The sequence below is a fragment of the Salmo salar genome, chromosome ssa16 (assembly GCF_905237065.1).
Source record: "Salmo salar chromosome ssa16, Ssal_v3.1, whole genome shotgun sequence".
In the NCBI taxonomy this organism is placed as follows: Eukaryota; Metazoa; Chordata; class Actinopteri; order Salmoniformes; family Salmonidae; genus Salmo; species Salmo salar.
This window is the reverse complement of record NC_059457.1, coordinates 83149450-83169127: the sequence shown is the minus strand read 5'-3', so window position 1 is coordinate 83169127 and position 19678 is coordinate 83149450. Positions and strand designations below refer to the sequence as shown.

Here is a 19678-nt window from a genome sequence, read left to right as displayed (position 1 = left end):
CTACTCTGTAATGTGTATAACTTTAGCCTACTGTAATGTGTATAACTTTAGCCTACTGTAATGTGTATCATTTTAGCCTACTATAATGTGTATAACTTTAGTCTACAGTAATGTACATTTGTTTCATTTACTGTATAACTAGTCTCACATCCTGCATCTATCTGTTCATGATCATAGCTGATTTATAGTAACAGGGCCACCGTGGAGGCGGTCAAAAAGATTCAAGTTCCTCGGCGTACACATCTCAGAGGAACTGAACTGGTCTAACCACACTGACACCTTGGTGAAGAAGGCATAACAGAGACTCTTCAACCCACACGGACACCTTGGTGAAGAAGGCACGACAGAGACTCTTCAACCCACACTGACACCCTGGTGAAGAAGGCACGACAGAGACTCTTCAACCCACACTGACACCCTGGTGAAGAAGGCATAACAGAGACTCTTCAACCCACACTGACACCTTGGTGAAGAAGGCACGACAGAGACTCTTCAACCCACACTGATACCCTGGTGAAGAAGGCACGACAGAGACTCTTCAACCCATACTGACACCCTGGTGAAGAAGGCACGACAGAGACTCTTCAACCCACACTGATACCCTGGTGAAGAAGGCACGACAGAGACTCTTCAACCCACACTGACACCCTGGTGAAGAAGGCACGACAGAGACTCTTCAACCCACACTGATACCCTGGTGAAGAAGGCACGACAGAGACTCTTCAACCCACACTGATACCCTGGTGAAGAAGGCACGACAGAGACTCTTCAACCCACACTGACACCCTGGTGAAGAAGGCACGACAGAGACTCTTCAACCCACACTGACAGGAGGCTGAAGAAATCCTGCCTGTTCCCGAGGGCCTTCACAGTGTTCTACAGGAGCACCATCGAGAGCATACTGTAATAGATGGTCTCTATTACAGAAGGTGGTACGCTCAGCCGAACGCACCATTGGGTGTACACTGCCTGCCCCCCAGGACACCTACAACACCAGGTGTCGTATGTGATAAGAAGACCTCAGCCACCCGAGCCACGGCCTGTTCTCCCTGCTTCCATCACTCAGACGTGGGCAGTATAGGTACATCATGGCAAAAACTGTCAGACTTCTACCGCCAGACCATCAGCCTGATGAATAGCCACCACTAGGCAGCTAGCTGCTACCCCTGTGTCCCCAACGGACGTTTATCCTGCCCCCCCCCCATGGACATTTATAATTGTTACAGTTGTAAATATGTATATATTATTATTATTATTTGTATTATTGTATCATCCACTTCTCTTTGACCAGCACTGTTGGAGCTCGGAGCTTAAGAATGTCACTGTACCCTGCTATTACATCTGCAACCTTGTGCATCTGACGAATAAACCTAATCTAATCTATAGTGATCACTACAGTCAATTTTATGTAGATGAGATAGGAAGAAGCACATGGGGAGAGAGAGAACGAGTGAAAGAGAGAGTAGGTAAAGGAAGTAAAACTGAAGAAATGTTACCACAAACACTTGTGCAGTGACGGAGAGACTATGATGCTGGGGTGTGTTCAGACTGATGTGAGAGACATTTGAAATTGAGGAAGAGAGAGCGAGAGAGAGAACAGACAGTGTATTTCACTCACTCTCACACACAAACACACAGAGAGATGATCATCTACCAATGCTGTGGCTGTCTTCCTAAACCACCTCTGGTGTAACCTGCTGATATAGAAGGCCTGTGGGCTACAAGTCACCATGGGGCCCCGTAACTGCTGGTCCTGGACCAGCCTACCTCTCACCATCTTGGTTGTGCTTCTCTTCCCCCGGGATGCCCATGGTAAGTTAGACCCAGGGGGGGAAAAAAACTTTTTGTATGTGATTAAACTACAGCGTATTGTGGTTGGTTCAGTTCCAACACAAAGTAAGAGAAGTGTTGCTGGTAAATAAAAGAACTGGGGTTCTCTTTGAGTGAACATTTTTGTAAATATCTGAAATGTCATCCTCTCATTCAAGACTTCCAGTTTTTGTCATCCTGGCAAAAAACACTTTTTTTATTTGTGTGTAAGAGCTCGATGACAGAAAAAAAGATATCCTGTTGTAGAAAAAGATAAAGGGACTAAAAATAAGAGATTAGCGGGGTAGGAAAATTTGTTCCAAGTCATCTTAATGTCCGCCCGATCTTCCTCCCTAAAGATGAATAATTTATGTTGTTAATGTTCTCCTCCCTGTTTTCCAGTTGTTGTTGTTGAAACAAATCGCTCTTCTGGCTTCCATTTTGTTTCCGCTGAATAGCAAATACTCCACATTTCACACTGGCATTTTGAACCCATCAACATTAATATTTTATAATTGACATTACAGAGATATTGTAGCTTACTGACACCCAGCTGAAATATTTTTTGGGGCACATCTCAGTTGTACCAATACTAGTGTCATGTATTTTAATTTATATGATTTCAACAACAACAATCATGAGTTAATTTAAAAATGTTGTGATTTAGCAGACAAATTTATCCAGAGCTACTAACAGGAGCAATTAGGGTTAGGTGCCTTGCTCAAGGACACATCGACAAATGATTTTACCTAGTCGGCTCCGGGATTCGAACCAGCAACCTTTTGGTAACTGGCCCAACGCTCTTAGCTGCTAGACTACCTGCTGTCCACTGTTATATTAACTTATTATAACTTGATAATTATGAAAATACAGGCCCTATTTTTCCTCAGTAGCTTATTATTAACCACAATGAGTCATACTATATATATCAGATCCCTCTGTGTGAACATACCCATGGTCTCTATTAAAGCTGCGATATGTCACTTTTTGGGCGACCCAACAAAATTCACATAGAAATGTGAGTTATAGATCTGTCATTCTCATTCAAATCAAGTCTAATAAGCGGTAGATCTGTTCTATGTGCGCTATTTCTATTCTCCCTGTTTTTAAGTTTAGTTTTTTGAGTCTTATACTTTCGGTTTTGTACACCAGCTTCAAACAGCTGAAAATACAATATTTTTGGGTATGGAAAATATATACTGCTCAAAAAAATAAAGGGAACACTTAAACAACACATCCTAGATCTGAATGAAAGAAATAATCTTATTAAATACTTTTTTCTTTACATAGTTGAATGTGCTGACAACAAAATCACACAAAAATAATCAATGGAAATCCAATTTATCAACCCATGGAGGTCTGGATTTGGAGTACCACTCAAAATTAACGTGGAAAACCACACTACAGGCTGATCCAACTTTGATGTAATGTCCTTAAAACAAGTCAAAATGAGTCTCAGTAGTGTGTGTGGCCTCCACGTGCCTGTATGACCTCCCTACAACGCCTGGGCATGCTCCTGATGAGGTGGCGGATGGTCTCCTGAGGGATCTCCTCCCAGACCTGGACTAAAGCATCTGCCAACTCCTGGACAGTCTGTGGTGCAACGTGGCGTTGGTGGATGGAGCGAGACATGATGTCCCAGATGTGCTTAATTGGATTCAGGTCTGGGGAACGGGCGGGCCAGTCCATAGCATCAATGCCTTCCTCTTGCAGGAACTGCTGACACACTCCAGCCACATGAGGTCTAGCATTGTCTTGCATTAGGAGGAACCCAGGGCCAACCGCACCAGCATATGGTCTCACAAGGGGTCTGAGGATCTCATCTCGGTACCTAATGGCAGTCAGGCTACCTCTGGCGAGCACATGGAGGGCTGTGCGGCCCCCCAAAGAAATGCCACCCCACACCATGACTGACCCACCGCCAAACCGGTCATGCTGGAGGATGTTGCAGGCAGCAGAACGCTCTCCACGGCGTCTCCAGACTCTGTCACGTCTGTCACATGTGCTCAGTGTGAACCTGCTTTCATCTGTGAAGAGCACAGGGTGCCAGTGGCGAATTTGCCAATCTTGGTGTTCTCTGGCAAATGCCAAACGTCCTGCACGGTGTTGGGCTGTAAGCACAACCCCCACCTGGGACGTCGGGCCCTCATACCACCCTCATGGAGTCTGTTTCTGACCGTTTGAGCAGACACATGCACATTTGTGGCCTGCTGGAGGTCATTTTGCAGGGCTCTGGCAGTGCTCCTCCTGCTCCTTCTTGCACAAAGGCGGAGGTAGCGGTCCTGCTGCTGGGTTGTTGCCCTCCTACGGCCTCCTGCACGTCTCCTGATGTACTGGCCTGTCTCCTGGTAGCGCCTCCATGCTCTGGACACTACGCTGACAGACACAGCAAACCTTCTTGCCACAGCTCGCATTGATTTGCCATCCTGGATGAGCTGCACTACCTGAGCCACTTGTGTGGGTTGTAGACTCCGTCTCATGCTACCACTAGAGTGAAAGCACCGCCAGCATTCAAAAGTGACCAAAACATCAGCCAGGAAGCATAGGAACTGAGAAGTGGTCTGTGGTCTCCACCTGCAGAACCACTCCTTTATTGGGGGTGTCTTACTTATTTCCTATAATTTCCACCTATTGTCTATTCCATTTGCACAACAGCATGTGAAATTTATTGTCAATCAGTGTTGCTTCCTAAGTGGACAGTTTGATTTCACAGAAGTGTGATTGACTTGGAGTTACATTGTGTTGTTTAAGTGTTCCCTTTATTTTTTTGAGCAGTATATTTCATAGCGGTTTAGATGGTACGATGATTCTCTACACTATACTTGCTTTTTTGTCACATAAACTGAAATTAGGCGAACTATTCGAATTTTAGCAACCAGGAAGTGGCGGAACAATTTCTGCATAGTTGTAACGGCTGTCTTCGTCGTCAGATGAAACAGAGAAGTCATCGTCGGAAAAGGTGGACCAATACGCAGCGGAGGATGTGTTCATATTCAATATTTAATTAATAGAAACACTTCAAACAAAACACAAAAATGAACGACAGCCTACAGTTCTGCTAGGTACAAAACTAAACAGAAAGTAAAATTTCCCACAAAACCCAAAGGAAAAACATGCTCCTTATGTGTGACTCCCAATCAACAACAATGAACTTCAACTGTGCCTGATTGGGAGCCACACACGGCCCAAAACAAAGAAATACAAAAAACCTAGAAAAAGAACATAGAACGCCCACCCAATGTAACACCCTGGCCTAACCAAAATAAAGAACAAAAAACCCCTCTCTATGGCCAGGGCGTTACAATAGTGCATCTTTATTTTAGCCCTACTGTGGCTTTCCTGTGTGGTCGGAAGGTATAATCGAGTTGTGTGCCATTGTGTGGTAGGCCTACAGTCAAGTGGTATATGATGCTATCATTTTGTCACCTCTACTGTCCTCTCATTGATACTGGGAAGTCTGACACTCCTTGCCATTAATTGACATTCTGAATGTTATTGATGGTCAGTTATAATGAGTTAAACTGAGACCATTTTGGATATACTCAGTTCCTCAGTGACGATTATGAAGTCTGAAAGTCTTTAGGTTTGTGATAAGTTCCCCCACGGTATGATGAGGTGGTCCTATTTAGTCTGAGACAGGATGCAGCACTGAATAAGTGCAGGTCTTCCTTGTGGCTCAGTTGGTAGAGCATGGTGTTTGCAACGCCAGCATGGTGTGTGCAACGCCAGGGTTGTGGGTTCGATTCCCACGGAGGGCCAGTACAAAAAACGGGGGGCCAGTACAAAAAATAAAAATAATGCATGAAATGTATGCATTCACTACTGTAAGTTGCTCTGGATAAGAGCGTCTGCTAAATGACTAAAAATGAATCTCAATTCCCTAGAACCTGTAGTCCCACTGTTTTATGCTAATTGAGTTCCCACTCTTCAGGATGTGAAATGTGTTTTGTCCTTTTTTTATCTCTCTGTATGTATCCCCCTTCTATTAGTCATGAACATGTCCCTTTCACTGATACCACGGGGAAATTCTGATGTAGGGGAAAATCTCCCTCACCTGTCTGCAATCTTTAATCACCTCTCATCTCAGTAAAACATTTTTTTCCACCACCTAGGATCCAGATAAACACATTTTAAGGCCTATCCTTGTAGCCATTATTACAATCTATTTTTTATGTGTGTGTGTATGATTTGATATAGAGGTGATGGGTGATCTTATGGGGAACTATTGGTCAGGCAGTGACTTACTTCAGTTTAATTCTTTGCAGGTCAAGATTCTGATTGTTTCCCAGAGATTAGAGTGGCACGGAACACAGTATGGAAGGCTTCACCTGGGAAACAACTGAAGATGAACTGTTCTGTTGATTTCTGTTCCAACTTACCACCACCATCATGGTGTAAGTTTGATGAATCAAACAAATGCAATACTGTCAACACAACAGCTCTCATTCAAACACAGTTGACATATTTGACAAACACTACATGGATCTCATTTCTGACTTTCACAAACATATCCAGAGGTGATGCTGGTCTATACAGGTGTAAATTACACACGGCTGTGGGTCATTCTATAAATGTTACTGTCTCAGGTGAGCAATCTATTAATACATTTTCTCAGTTTGAAATGTTTAATCAGTTAAACAATAAACATTTAGTTATTTTTTCCCATTGTATTCATAGAAGCAAACCCCCGTGATGGGTGTCAATTGTTATGTATTTCAGAGAGAATCGAAGACACCACAGATTTATATCAGAACAATGAAACAACAAGTAAGAGGAGATTTTCGCTCTTCATAGCTTAGCATGCATTGCACACTGAACAGAAAGGTGCTGCAGCATGAATATACATCAAGGCACACCACAACACAATGCTATGTCACACCTAACTCTGAAACACTGTGGTAACCAGTAACACCCTAACAGCCAGTTAAAACTAGCAACCTAGTATCCCTGTTGAGTCAAACCTCCTCTTCAGGGGTGTAATTTTGATTTTAAATGTGTGTGTGTGTAATTAGGCAGAATTATTTTGCCATTGAAAACAAATTTCCTGCATTTCATATTTTTGAGTCTATAGCTTTTATGAATTCAAATGTGGCGTGGGGGGACATTTCCTCCCTGTTCATAGTGGAAATTAGGCCTCTTTCTCTTATAGACAGTACAGTGAGTCAGAGGGACAGCTTCCTGGAGTGGGTGTGGCCTTATGTTTACTCCTCGGTTGGGATTGTGGTGTTTGTCATCGTGGTGATAACCATATCCATGCTCTCAATGCGTGGCTGTAAAGGTAAGATGATCACGATTACCTCAGCATATTAATACAGACTAATGATGACCATAGTACATTAATACAAACTAATGATGACCATAGTACATTACTACAGACTAATGATGACCATAGTACATTACTACAGACTGATGATGACCATAGTACATTACTACAGACTAATGATGACCATAGTACATTAATACAGACTAATGATGACCATAGTACATTAATACAGACTAATGATGACCATAGTACATTAATACAAACTAATGATGACCATAGTACATTAATACAGACTAATGATGACCATAGTACATTAATACAGACTAATGATGACCATAGTACATTAATACAGACTAATGATGACCATAGTACATTACTACAGACTAATGATGACCATAGTACATTAATACAGACTAATGATGACCATAGTACATTAATACAAACTAATGATGACCATAGTACATTAATACAAACTAATGATGACCATAGTACATTACTACAGACTAATGATGACCATAGTACATTAATACAGACTGATGATGACCATAGTACATTAATACAGACTAATGATGACCATAGTACATTAATACAGACTAATGATGACCATAGTACATTAATACAGACTAATGATGACCATAGTACATTAATACAGACTAATGATGACCATAGTACATTACTACAGACATTTATATCTAGGACATGACATCTAATTTCAATGTTTTGTTCATGATTCCCTTGAAATTGCAGGTGCCTGTCCGGCCAGGAAGTCAAGGAAAGAGGACCAAACAGAGAACCAGGTCAAACAGATATACACTTTACACATCTCCCTTTCATTTAGTCCTATATTAGTACTATTAGTACAGATTCTGAATGGTGTTTAATGTGTTTACAGTATGTAACAGAGTCTTTTGGTGCGCTCCTTGTCTGTCAGTCCCAGGTGTGGCCCACTATAATCAATGGTGGGGTTTGCAAATACACAGAGTATTAAAGTTGCTTACTTGTTGTTGCAGTATATGGCTATACCAATGACCCAGCAAGCATTCCCACGACCCAACCCCCAACCCCACCACAGACGAAGCATCCGATCCCACCAAGCCCAGGACCGGCCCCAAGCCCAGCCCCGGCCCCAAGCCCAGGCACAAGCCCAGCCCACCCCACCGCCGGACTGTATCTATGACAACGCACCTGCCAGGGGCCCACGTGGCACTCATCCGGCACCCGTCCAAGATGCAGCCAATCAGGTAGCTGTCCCGGTGGACAGGGATGATACCTATAGCAACGGGAAGGAGAAAAAGGAAGAAAGTGATATCATGTACGCAGCGCTCAACCATCAGGTAAAGCCTCGAGCCGCACCGCGCCCTGCACAGCCTCAGGAGGAGGGCTCAGAGTACGCAGCCATACGAGTGTCCTGAGCCCTGGAACCAGGAAGTAAAACTTCTCTTCCCAGAGGGCCGCAGTCCTACTGGTCTTTGTTTCTCCCTGATTACGAGAAGGGGGTCGCTGCGTCCCAATATGGCGACCGGAATATGGACGAGTGGGTGTGTCGAAAGGGAAGTAGTGGGCGTGTGGAAAGGAGTGGGTGTGTCAAAGCGCTCTGCTATAGGTTAGACGGTTTTGATTGAGCTGTATTTTTTCTCTTCCGTTTCTTGCCACTCAACCAGACTGTGACACACAACTAGGTGCTATCTACAACCAAAAAGGATTATTTGGCTGTCCTCATCAGAGAACCCTTTGAAGAACCCCCGTTGGTTCCAGATAGAACCCTTCTGGGTTCCATGAAGAACCCTTTCCACAGAGGGTACTACATGGAATCCAAAAGAGTTCTACCTGGAACCAAAAAGGGTTCTCCTATGGGGACAGCCGTAAAACCCTTTTGGAACCCTTTTTTTCTACGAGTGTACCTCACATTGAGCTACCATACTGCGAGTTGGGACTTCTGTTTTTAAGCCAGAGGATGAGTCTGAGTGTTAGAATTACATGAACAATTGTACATTTTCCGGTTTAAAACTGAAGATTGTTTATTGGGGTGGCAGGTAGCCTTGTGGTTAGAGTGTTGGGCCGGTAACCGAAAGGTTGCTAGGTCAAATCCTATATTCTGCCCCTGAACAAGGCAGTTAACCCACTGTTCCTAGGCCGTCATTGTAAATAAGAATTTGTTCTTAACTGACTTGCCTAGTTAAATAAATAAAAAATAAAAAAATGGAAGTATTGATGATGGGTGTACTGTTGCTTTATGGGTTGTACGCATGTTCTTACTGTGACTGTCACCCTGATATATTACTGTGACTGTCACCCTGATATATTACTGTGACTGTCATCCTGATATATTACTGTGACTGTCACTTATGATATATTACTGTGACTGTCACTTATGATATATTACTGTGACTGTCACCCTGATATATTATTGTGACTGTCACCCTGATATATTATTGTGACTGTCATCCTGATATATTACTGTGACTGTCACTCTGATATATTACTGTGACTGACACCCTGATATATTACTGTGACTGACACCCTGATATATTACTGTGACTGTCACTCTGATATATTACTGTGACTGTCACCCTGATATATTACTGTGACTGTCACCCTGATATATTACTGTGACTGTCATCCTGATATATTACTGTGACTGTCACTTATGATATATTACTGTGACTGTCACTTATGATATATTACTGTGACTGTCACCCTGATATATTATTGTGACTGTCACCCTGATATATTATTGTGACTGTCATCCTGATATATTACTGTGACTGTCACTCTGATATATTACTGTGACTGACACCCTGATATATTACTGTGACTGACACCCTGATATATTACTGTGACTGACACCCTGATATATTACTGTGACTGTCATCCTGATATATTATTGTGACTGTCATCCTGATATATTACTGTGACTGTCACTCTGATATATTACTGTGACTGACACCCTGATATATTACTGTGACTGACACCCTGATATATTACTGTGACTGTCATCCTGATATATTACTGTGACTGTCACTTATGATATATTACTGTGACTGTCACTTATGATATATTACTGTGACTGTCACCCTGATATATTATTGTGACTGTCACCCTGATATATTATTGTGACTGTCACCCTGATATATTATTGTGACTGTCATCCTGATATATTACTGTGACTGTCACTCTGATATATTACTGTGACTGACACCCTGATATATTACTGTGACTGACACCCTGATATATTACTGTGACTGTCACTCTGATATATTACTGTGACTGTCACCCTGATATATTACTGTGACTGTCACCCTGATATATTACTGTGACTGTCATCCTGATATATTACTGTGACTGTCACTTATGATATATTACTGTGACTGTCACCCTGATATATTATTGTGACTGTCATCCTGATATATTACTGTGACTGTCACTCTGATATATTACTGTGACTGACACCCTGATATATTACTGTGACTGACACCCTGATATATTACTGTGACTGTCACCCTGATATATTACTGTGACTGACACCCTGATATATTACTGTGACTGACACCCTGATATATTACTGTGACTGTCACCCTGATATATTACTGTGACTGACACCCTGATATCTTACTGTGACTGACACCCTGATATATTACTGTGACTGTCACCCTGATATATTACTGTGACTGACACTCGGATATATTACTGTGACTGTCACCCTGATATATTACTGTCACTCTGATATTGGCTACTAGGTAGCTACTTCCCATGCCGTTACCGGACAGTAGTGCCTGTTAAGCGGGAGTGAACGGTACTGTCTCCCGGTGTTGTTGTTTTTCATGCGTACCCTCCCCATTGAGTAGTAGACTGTATGTACTGTATGTATCAAGGTGACATCTAGATGGTTATCAGTATTAGTTACTTCTTGTGTAGGCTGCTATCCTCTTTTAAATAAAATCATTTGAGAGAAAATGTTGCCACGTTAGCTGCCGCCTGTGACATGAATGACCATGATACCAGTGGCGATCGATGCCATTTAAGATTATTTTAACCTTTATTTAACTAGTCAAGTCATTTAAGAACAAATTCATATTTACAATGACGGCCTACACCGGCCAAACCCGGACGACGCTGGGCCAATTGTGCGCAACCCTATGGGACTACTAATCACGGCCGGTTGTGATACAGCCTGGAATCGAACCAGGGTGTCTGTAGCGACACCTCAAGCACTGAGATGCAGTGCCTTAGACCGCTGCACCACTCGGGAGCCCTGATGAGTGATGAGGGAGGACGTCTTTTTTTCTTCTTTCATGAGCATGGCCTTATTTCTATTACGGCTTATTGGATGACTGTCATTCATATTCCATTCACCCAGTTCAATGTAACATCGATAGGTTTAGGCTACTACATGATAGTCAAATTTTCCCTGTACCCATCATGAGGTTTCCTCAACCTATGAATGAAAGCTACAACATGGTGCTCTTTAGGCTACTGTAGACCTACATTGCAAAACAGTGTGTTTTAATCAATTATTTGGTGACGTGAATATATTTAGAATATTTTTTTCTAAAAAGGCTAACTTTTTAAAAATGTTTTACTATTTAATTTATTATGAAATTCACTAAGGAAGATGTTCCTCCCCTTCCTCCTCTGAGGAGCCTCCACTGCATGATACCCATTAGGAAGCAGGCATGTCGATACAACCCTGGTGCGCTAGTCCAGCTTATCGACTCGTCTTGCAGCCCAATCAGCCACGTGAAACAGTATTCAGTGGCAACAAATCTGCCCAATTAGCTGATTTCGCTTTCCATACACCCACTCTCCCATACTTCTGTCGCCATGTTGGGCTGCAGATACCCATACTTCTGTCGCCATGTTGGGCTGCAGATACCCATACTTCTGTCGCCATGTTGGGCTGCAGATACCCATACTTCTGTCGCCATGTTGGGCTGCAGATACCCATACTTCTGTCGCCATGTTGGGCTGCAGATACCCATACTTCTGTCACCATGTTGGGCTGCAGATACCCATACTTCTGTCGCCATGTTGGGCTGCAGATACCCATACTTCTGTCGCCATGTTGGGCTGCAGATACCCATACTTCTGTCACCATGTTGGGCTGCAGATACCCATACTTCTGTCGCCATGTTGGGCTGCAGATACCCATACTTCTGTCGCCATGTTGGGCTGCAGATACCCATACTTCTGTCGCCATGTTGGGCTGCAGATACCCATACTTGGTATAACAGAAATCGATCAGCTGGCTGCCTCTGAACTTTGAACTTCTACCAATGATAACATCAGCCTTAACTATGGTCTTTTGGATAAAACTTTCTTACAGAGGTTGATTCTTGAGGCCTACATGAAATATTCTACTGCACTGTAATCACGTGAAAATCAGTTGACTGTGAATGTAACTGTGATTGATTGTTTTTTTTAATGCATTTTTTTGTGATTGCGTGTTACCTATTTAAACAAATAATCAGATTTGATTTACTATAATATCATTTTCACTGCAATATTACTATTCTCCATTCCTTACTGTAATCAACCAGTTTCAGTGAAATCACTGTGAGTGATGACAATCCCCTGGCCTTGGGTTTAGTTGAGGTGTTACTGTCGTTATGCAGGGTGTTTTGCAGTTTACCTCTTGTGCTGGGATGTGATTAGGAGGTTTCCTGTGCTACACAAACCAAAAACCCCACATGCTGCAGCACACAGTTACATATCCTGTGATGCAGTGAGAAGCTTTCTCTCTCTGTGTGTGTGTGTGTGTGTGTGTGTGTGTGTGTGTGTGTGTGTGTGTGTGTGTGTGTGTGTGTGTGTGTGTGTGTGTGTGTGTGTGTGTGTGTGTGTTCATGCCTGATCTACTGTTCCTGCATGTGTGTGCATGTATTATCCCAGCTAGCACATAATGTTCTGAGAACCATATATTTCTTAGACCTTGATGAGAGTATGCTTGTCCTATGATTATTTTGCACACATCCTTGCCACAATGTTCTGGGAATGGTGCAGGATACCCAGCTAGCACATAACGTTCTAAGAACCATACTTCAGCATAATGTTTTCTGCAGGTTTCCTCATGGTTCTATTTAAAGGAAAAATCCACCCAAAACCACTCATTCCTATAATTTACAGTGTTGCATAACACTAATATGTGAGAACAATATTTTTTGTGAACACATTTTTTATTTTGTCGTTATAATAAAGTTGGTAGCAACGGGAAAATCATTGTGGAAATCTGTTGCAGCTCAAGATGACTAAAAAACCCACAATGCAATGCTCTCTCTATGGGCTGGCTGGCTAGTAGCTAGCTAGCAAACGTAGCTACACACAATAATACCAAAGTCAATATCAGCATGTGAAGTAGCTAGTTGGCTTTATAATTGCCTAAACAAACTGCAATATTAATTTAGGAGTCTACAATCTCACCATGTTAAACATGCAGATCGATGTGCCTCAGAGTGGAGTCTGACATTCACAACGGCACCATGCAATGCACCCTGGACTGAAGAGGCAGATAAATAGGAGAAATGTGTTAGACCCTCTGTTAAATTACACATTTCTCCAGGTAGGAATATCGTGAAAATATGATCAATGGCTCATTGGAGAGAAGACTACCTCCCACGTTATGACATCGGCCAGTATTAGAATCTGACACGTATGATAGACGTTTTAACGATCTAAAAGTCAGATTCCTATTAACTTCCAGTGTAGTGAGAGACACTTTAACACAATGCTACATCATACTGGCCGAAGTTCTGCCTGCTTGAACGGCAATAACTCAGATACACATGAAAACATGAAATGACCCAGGGAATCGATAGAACATCACTCAGAGACGCACAAAAACATTCTAACATTCAAAATGGGTGAATCTTTACTTTAAAGTCATGTTCTCAGAACATTAAGAAAACTTTCCATAAAAATCACAAGCAAACATTAGTAACATTCTAAGAATGTTATTTAAAAACATATACATTCCATTCTCAACATCAACAAAACTCTCTCTGTACTCTATCTTGTTAAGTGTGTTCAGGTGTGTTGACCTTAATGGGTGCTTGTTTCCTTTGAAATGGGGTCTGTTTGAATAGATTAAAATGAACGGCTTTGTATCAGTACAAATACATGGCATGCTAGCTCCATCTTGGTGGCGCAGTGGACTAATTCCAAAACCTTCGGGAACCGTAGTAAACGTTCTCAGAACCTCCCTGTAAGCTACAAATGAACATTCCCAGAAAGTTTTCACTTTCTGTTTTACCGGTCAGGAAATGTATGTCTTCCTTCGCAGAAGCAATTTGAAACCAAAAACGCACATTCCCCGGACTTCCAAGTAACCGCATTTAGTAGACTGGATGTGAGTGTTTATGTGCTTGCATGAGTGTGTTATGTGATTGCATGAGTTACTATATGTGATTGTGATCTCCTAACCATCACAAAGACACAGGGCCTTGAACAGGAAACACAGGGCTGACCACAGTGTCGTGAAGTACACCTGACATGGTGGGATTGAGACTGTGTTGTTTTACAGCACAGGTGTCAAACTCATTCCACGGAGGGCCGAGTGTCTGCGGGTTTTTGTTCCTCCCGTCTACTTCACTGTAAAAACAGAAAGTCTCAAAACACCATGCATGATTGTGTAACGAAACCATGGAAAATAGTGCACCTAAGCTGAGATTTGGTGTTTGGAAGGTGTTTGAATGTAAACCCAATGAGAGTGTTTTAAATACAGAGAATGTGTTTTAAAACAGAAATGAAGTACTTTGAAAGACCCAAAGTGGTTCATCAACCTGACTTGGTGTTTTTAAGAGAGTGTTGTGAAAACACTTTTTGTGGTTTCAGTGCATGTAAAAGGCAGCATCAAAACACAAAAACAGTTTTTCTCATGCAATTAATAGTTTATAAATGCAAATGGTTTATAATCCTAAATATTGATTGATGATAAGGTCCTATGGAGAATATTTTTTGTGGAGTTCTACCTTTATTTTTTTTCAATGCTTTTATTTAGACAGATTAGAATCAGGAGGTGCAGTAAAATGGTGCATTTTGTTGGAATTTTACCCACTCACCCACACAGCCACACTGTAAGAATTATTCAGGGGCGAATTGAAATTGAACCACCCCTCCTCCCCAAAAAAGAATACATTTACTTAATCAAAATGAATGCAAGTTGTGCAGAGCCCAAAGAACGGGGTTGAATTCCCCGCTCCAAGCCTTCAATCTGTTTCTCCCACCTATCTGTATCCTCTCTGGCATTTCATAACTGTCTCAATAAAGTCAAAATACCTCAAAAATATCTTTACAAAAAATGTATGCAATCATATTAATGATTTGTTAATTTCATTTTAACAAAATAATGTAAGAATAAATCCAACTTAACATGTTGCTCAAAATGTCAGTATCTTTCATGACTATAACCAAAGAGAGAAAATTAGTGATTGAACTCATTAGAAGTCTGGTTTTAATCATGTTGCATTTTCTATCTTGTCACGTGACTCTGATTTTAGAGGATTGTGTGTAATTTTTTTCTTTTTGACTTTATGATTTTTTCACACAATGATTCATGCATATTTGCTGAAATCCAAGTAGATTTCTATATTAGTATTGAGCTTGTGCCATGAAGTGTGATGGATCATGATATCTAAACCGTCAAATTGACGTTCAATGAGGACAGCACCCATTCCCACATTCAAGATTATTAATGGTGAAGTGTAGAATCCCACATTTTTGCAGTTCAACCTCCAGTTACTGCTGGTGACTTGAACACTGTGCTTGACAATGCCTGCCCAAAATGGTATATAATGTCAAATGATCAAATACATAACAATGTTAAACATTAAGGCACTTCAGAGAAAGGGATCTAATTCTGCACTAGACACGATTCAAAACATCACAATGGAGTTTAGAAGCTTTAAATAGAGGAAAGAGAAGGGATCTAATTCTGCACTAGACAGGATTCAAAATATCAGAATGGAGTTTAGAAGCTTTAAATAGAGGAAAGAGAAGGGATCTAATTCTGCACTAGACAGGATTCAAAACATCACAATGGAGTTTAGAAGCTTTAAATAGAGGAAAGAGAAGGGATCTAATTCTGCACTAGACAGGATTCAAAACATCAGAATGGAGTTTAGAAGCTTTAAATAGAGGAAAGAGAAGGGATCTAATTCTGCACTAGACAGGATTCAAAACATCAGAATGGAGTTTAGAAGCTTTAAATAGAGGAAAGAGAAGGGATCTAATTCTGGACAGGACTTGAAAAACCAAAATAGTGTTTTCAACCTTTTCTGTGAGTGCTCCCAGTCTGGCAAGGTGCTGCACACCACACCGTGTCATGTTTCAAAACATCTCAGGATGATGTGTTTCAACACTCCAGCAAAGTTAAGGTTTCGTCTCCTTCAATTTGGTGGCAGCTCAGTTGCCACTAGTTTTGGCATTACAAAGTACTTCATTTTAACAATGTTGATTTATAAATGAAGGTCACTAATTAGTAAGGAACTCCCCTCACCTGGTTGTCTAGGTCTTAATTGAAAGGATAAAACCAAAAGCCTGCAGACACTCAGCCCTCCATGGAAGGAGTTTGACACTCCTGCAGCACAGTATTGTAGACAAGGTGAACCATGGGTGCACTGGTCATCTGACACCATGATTTAAAGAAACAGTAACCACTTAGCTGACTGGCATGTTTAGGCCAGTAATGGGACTTTACCTCTCAATACCATCATGCACATTTACGTAGACACTCTTATCCAGAGCGACATACATTTTCAACACTTTTTTTGTGCCATGCTCTACTGAGCTGCACGGAACACATACATGATAATGTTGTGTGTGATCACATCATAAAGGCTGTATTGTGAACACAGTTAACCCCACAAGGCATCATACTCTGACAAGTTCTTTTTTCTTTTATAGCAAGTCTAACCTGAGAATCTGCATTGTCTCCAGGTCTCTCTTGAAAAATAGATTTGTTTTATATCAACGAGAGTAACCTGGTTAAATAAAGGTTAAATACATTTTAAATAAGTGTTAATCCTTCCATGGTGCTGCTTGTATAAGACACTGCTTTGCTGTTCTCTCACTGAGTGTACTGGAACAGAACAGCAATGATGATTGCCATTGACTGGCTATTTAAAATGAGACTTTTTATAAAATATGTGTTGTTGCTTTTTTAAATGTATTATTCAATAAATGTATGATATTTTCTGAACGGCGAACTGTCCTAAATGATGAACTGTACATGAATTAGGATGAAGCTATGTATTATGTTTTGTTTAACTGCGTCTGAACTGCATATACAGTTAACCTGATTATTAAGCCTGTATGTTTTTTCCCAACCAAAACATGAGTGACATTTAAGACAGTCAGATAGGGAAGCACCTGTTCCCCTACAGACTATGCTCCCCCATGCTCAACGTCTCAACGTCCCACTGAATCCGGGAAATGAGCCATTTCAGTTCAAAACAGTGATCCAAAACTTAGACCACGCGGTGATTCTCTGGTCTCAACCACTTCAGTCCCGTGGTGTGAGGTGGACGTAGGTTGTTCCTGCCACCTCTCTGTGGTCTGTGAGTGGAAATAACTGTTGAAGCCTGACTCTGATAGCACCCTCCCTCCCCCCCACACAGACAGACACGTGGATGGGGTTTAGGCTGGGTTTCTGTAGAAGCACTTTGTGACATCTGCTGATGTAAAAAGGGCTTTATAAATACATGTGATTGATATGTGCACCCACCAAGTGCTACTATACAGCAACACCCAGACTGTGTGGCTGACCCCTGAACCCTGAAACTGAGGAGGAGAGGATGTATAGACCTACACCTACAGTAGACTGTGTGGCTGACCCCTGACCTCTGACACTGAGGAGGGGAGGATGTGTAGACCTACACCTACAGTAGACTGTGTGGCTGACCCCTGACACTGAGGAGGGGAGGATGTGTAGACCTACACCTACAGAAGACTGTGTGGCTGACCCCTGACCCCTGACACTGAGGAGGGGAGGATGTGTAGACCTACACCTACAGTAGACTGTGTGGCTGACCCCTGACCCCTGACACTGAGGAGGGGAGGATGTGTAGACCTACAGTAGACTGTGTGGCTGACCCCTGACTCCTGACACTGAGGAGGGGAGAATGTGTAGACCTACACCGACAGCAGAATGTGTGGCTGACCCCTGACCTCTGACACTGAGGAGGGGAGAATGTGTAGACCTACACTGACAGCAGAATGTGTGGCTGACCCCTGACCTCTGACACTGAGGAGGGGAGGATGTGTAGACCTACACCGACAGCAGAATGTGTGGCTGACCCCTGACCTCTGACACTGAGGAGGGGAGGATGTGTAGACCTACACCGACAGTAGACTGTGTGGCTGACCCCTGACACTGAGGAGGAGAGGATGTGTAGACCTACACCTACAGTAGACTGTGTGGCTGACCCCTGACACTGAGGAGGGGAGGATGTGTAGACCTACACCGACAGCAGAATGTGTGGCTGACCCCTGACCTCTGACACTGAGGAGGGGAGGATGTGTAGAAGTGAGAAAAACAACACCTGAAAAGATTTTGAGCAGAAAGCTTTCCATGAACATTTATTTTTAAATCACCCTCATCATAAGGCAATCAATAAAGTCTAGCTGGGGTGTGTGTGCGTGTTTGTGTGCGTGTGTTGGTACTATACAAGCACCATAACAGGGGAAGGCGAGTCAGGGGGGACAACTTCCTCCTGTTATTCTCATGTCTCAATTCCCTGTTCTGCTCTCAGGAGGAAGTTGGATATTTCACATACTTTTACTGGTAAACGAGTGTGTCTGAAAAATGTGCTTAACTGACATCAGAGGACCAAGATTAGAGATCTGAAAACTATATAAATACAAAACAGGTGGACTGTCTTAAATTCTCTTCTATTAGAACCCCCACTACAGAGGTAACGCTGTAGGGGGTAATTAAAGGGTTCATTTACAGAAGATCATCTAGAGTGCCCTCTAGTGGATGTATAGTATATAGAACACAATTAGCTAAACCTCCCACTAAGCTGTTATCTTGTTTCGGACTGGTTGTTATGAACGGATTCAATCCACATGTATTCGTCTAGTTTCAACATGAGACCATGATCTGCTGCTCGGGCTCAGGTTAAGAGGCATGGTATGACCCTTAAAATATGTAGGTCCCACATAAAACCAGGCATAACCTTTAAGGCATAATGAAGCCCTATAGATGCTTCATAAGTCATCCATAAGCCAATGTGATGCTATATAAACGGGTAGAAAAAAGGTTATGCCACATTTGGTAAAGAACCAGGTGTACAGTCAGATCTGTCACATGACCCTTTGTAGTGCTTATGAAGACTTTACAAATTTATGTCATGTTATGTCAACTCAAATGAAGAAAAAACACATTCAATATAATGATAAATGTCTTTGGTCTAACAGAGTTGGATATAATGATAAATGTCTTTGGTCTAACAGAGTTGGATATAATGATAAATGTCTTTGGTCTAACAGAGTTGGATATAATGATAAATGTCTTTGGTCTAACAGAGTTGGATATAATGATAAATGTCTTTGGTCTAACAGAGTTGGATATAATGATAAATGTCTTTGGTCTAACAGAGTTGGATATAATGATAA

At 41.9% G+C, this 19678-nt stretch overlaps 1 protein-coding gene across 5 annotated transcripts; it reads left to right on the top strand.

The window, feature by feature from the left end:
* The first annotated feature begins 1494 nt into the window (after positions 1–1494).
* Positions 1495–17261, top strand: LOC106575803 (B- and T-lymphocyte attenuator). 5 transcript variants are annotated; one of them, XM_045698214.1, is made up of 6 exons: positions 1495–1812; positions 6075–6395; positions 6529–6576; positions 6959–7087; positions 7820–7869; positions 8083–17261. In XM_045698214.1, the coding sequence occupies exons 1-6, from the start codon at positions 1731–1733 to the stop codon at positions 8482–8484; spliced, it is 1032 nt and encodes a 343-aa protein (XP_045554170.1). In that variant the 5' UTR covers positions 1495–1730; the 3' UTR covers positions 8485–17261. The 5 variants fall into 5 exon arrangements, with proteins under 5 accessions (XP_045554170.1, XP_045554172.1, XP_045554171.1 ...); XM_045698218.1 differs by lacking the exon at positions 1495–1812 and having other exon boundaries at positions 6075–6203; positions 6325–6395; XM_045698216.1 differs by lacking the exon at positions 6529–6576 and having other exon boundaries at positions 1496–1812; positions 6075–6203.
* The last annotated feature ends 2417 nt before the right edge of the window (positions 17262–19678 follow it).